Here is a 2911-nt window from a genome sequence, read left to right on the forward strand (position 1 = left end):
ACAAGAATACCTATAGGAAATATACCCAGATTTCTCTCGAATAGGGAACCTTAGTTCTGCCATGAAATCGTTTGTTTCGCGATGTTCTCTTTGCATTTTTTGTGGTAGCTTGCTTAAGCTCTCGACCAACGACGTTAAGCTCTTTTATTAAGAAAACGTCAGTTAAGATGGATCCATCCTAGGTGTCGTTAGGTTTCTAAACAGTCTTTGATATTAACTCTGTTTACCGGAGGTTCCATTCCGTACGAGAAGTTTCAGGCGTGTACACCTCTCTGTCGTTACATACCGATTAACTAAAAATGGCTTCTAAGGCCCGAAAACCTTCCGGGACTTTTGAGAAACAGCCCCCAAAAAATCGGAAAACTGGGAAAAACATTTTAATTAGAATATAGACGAGGCTACTCGAATTATGTCTGGTAATGTCTTATTTCTAACTTAATCTTAATCAGGTTGAAGATGAAGTCGATGATTCTGTTCAAGTTCATTATGGTGCCCTTGGTTATCTTGCATCTATCAAAAGGTTGGGAATTTCTAATTACTCTTAGCATAATGAATTTTAGAACTTTGAGCTCTGGCCGAACGTACTGAGGTCAGTGCAGTCTAAAGCAAGATCTGATAACCTATAGCTTTAGATATGGTATACCCACAGCACAGGCATTTTTAGGACCTCTTATTTGTCGAGATGTTTGTATACTAGAAGAGTTATGACCCTATTAAAGAAGCTGAAAATTGGAAGGTAAAATTAAATCATGATAGTTGTATTTTTCACGAGCTATGTCCTTGTTGCGTTTAGAAGAAACTGCCCGCCGGGAAGTATAGATAGTTCACAAATCGTGAGCCATCCAAGTAAAATTTTGTTCCTACAAACAAATTGCTGGTTTTCAGTGTCACGCCATTCAAAATAGATCAAAATAAAAAAACCGTTCAATAGATAAGTTCCAGAATCTGGGAAATGAAAGAAGGTAAATGTACAAAGACTCTCGCCAAGTTTCTGTGTTCACAGCAATTTTTCTCATGCAAGATATGCGGAGAAATTCCGTACCCAAATTTATAGAGATTTGTATGGAGACGCCATGCTGGTGCCCATCCGTATGGGTACCAACATGGCGGCCGGAAACCAACAGAAACATCTGTCACTGTGTTTTCATTTCATTTTCATTTTCATTTTGCTACAAAAGCGTGAATTTATCCCTCGAGGAACTCTAAAACATTAAAATAATACTTTTTCTAAGACATGAACTGTTCAGATAGCCAAATTTCCCGAAATAAGTCACTTCTTTAACCATAATGACAGTTCTCTAGGCCGTCATGTAAATGCCGCGTCACGCAAAAGCTTAGAAATTCAAGCGTAGTGTATCACAAAACCGAGAACCCATTCGGAGAGAAAACAGTTTTTATGAATATTAGTTTTCAGCTGCTCTTATACATCATTAAAGTAAAATCTCAGGAAGATCACTAGTTTTGTAGTTTGAATTTTAGTGACGTCATGTGAAAACCAGCTATGTTTTAAAAAGGAAGGTTAAATTGCTGGTTTTCAGTGTCACGCCATTCAAAATAGATCAAAATAAAAATCAAAACCGTTCAATAGATAAAGTCTAGAATCTGAGAAAGGAAAGAAAGTAAATATGCAAAGACTCTAGCCAAGATTCAGGTCACAGCAGTTTTTCTTATGCAAGATATGCGGAGAAACCTTTTACCCAAATTTATAGAGATTTGTGTGGAGACACCAAGCTGGTGCCCATCCAGATGGGCACCAACATGGCGGCCGGAAACCAACAGAAACATCTGTTACTGAGTTTTGCTACAAAAGCGTGAATTTATCTCTCGAGGAACTCAAAAACATTAAAATAATACTTTTTCTAATACAAGAACTGTTCGGACAGCCAAATTACCCGAATTAAGTCACATTTTTAGCCAACAAGACAGCTCTCTCGGCCGTCATGTTAATGCCGCGTCATGCAAAAGCTCAGAAATTCAAGCGTAGTCTGTCACAAAACCAAGAACCCATTCGGAGCAAAAATCTGTATGAATATTAGTTTCCAGCTGCTCTTATACATCATGGAAGTAACATGTCAGGAGGATCAATAGTTTTGTAGTTTGAATTTTGGTGACGTCATGAGAAAACCGGCAATAATGGCACACGGTTATCACTTGAAGTTGATAAATGGTTAAATATTTCAGTTGCGGAAGGTAGCCGCCGCATCACTAGCACGAGGATAGGCTGCTACACATTCCATGACATAGGCGGAACATGGAACGAGGCCCGTAAGGCGTGTCTTGATATGGGAGCCCGGCTGGTTACCATGGAAACAACCGACGAGTGGAACAAAGTGAAGGACTACCTCATCGACAAAACTACGGAGACCGGTAGTTACACTCACTATTACATTGGACTCCGTAAAGAAAGTGGAACGTGGAAATGGACCGAGGCAGAATCGCCTGGTGTCACTGTGGCCACAGATGACAGCCGCTGGCAGAAAGACGAGCCTAATAACGACCCCCGCGAAGATTGTGCTGAAATCAATTCTTTCTATCGAAATGAATACGGGCATTTTAATAATGTCGAGTGCAATTTTAATTATTATGAGGCTACAGGTAACACAGCACCACGTGGGTACATTTGTGAAGATCTGTAAAGAATCAAGATTGTTATCTTCTTTGAATGTGAAATAAATCAACGGATTTACTGCTGAGTAGCTATCGGTAGTGAATAAGTTGTAATTTAAAATTACAAATGATGCCGTGCGCTGTAATAAAAGAATTAAGTTCGAGCCAAGTCCTAGAAAGCAACTCTTAAAAAAATCACATAAAAACCTAAAAGCCCTGAAAATGGCAACAACAACAACAACAACTTTTATTTATGCCAAAAAATGAAAGAAGAATACACAATTCTACGAAAAGCGAATCCCCA

General features: G+C 39.0%; 1 protein-coding gene across 1 annotated transcript; it reads left to right on the forward strand.

Moving 5' to 3' along the window:
* The first annotated feature begins 409 nt into the window (after window positions 1-409).
* Window positions 410-2691, forward strand: LOC149113617 (C-type lectin domain family 4 member D-like). Its single transcript, XM_089287365.1, has 2 exons — window positions 410-416; window positions 2158-2691. Exons 1-2 carry the CDS (start codon window positions 410-412, stop codon window positions 2634-2636), a joined length of 486 nt encoding a protein of 161 aa, XP_089143491.1. The 3' UTR covers window positions 2637-2691.
* Window positions 2692-2911: the final 220 nt, after the last annotated feature.

Source organism: Orbicella faveolata, unplaced genomic scaffold (assembly GCF_042242905.1).
Source record: "Orbicella faveolata isolate gen_17 unplaced genomic scaffold, um_ofav_v1 contig_14, whole genome shotgun sequence".
NCBI lineage: Eukaryota > Metazoa > Cnidaria > Anthozoa > Scleractinia > Merulinidae > Orbicella > Orbicella faveolata.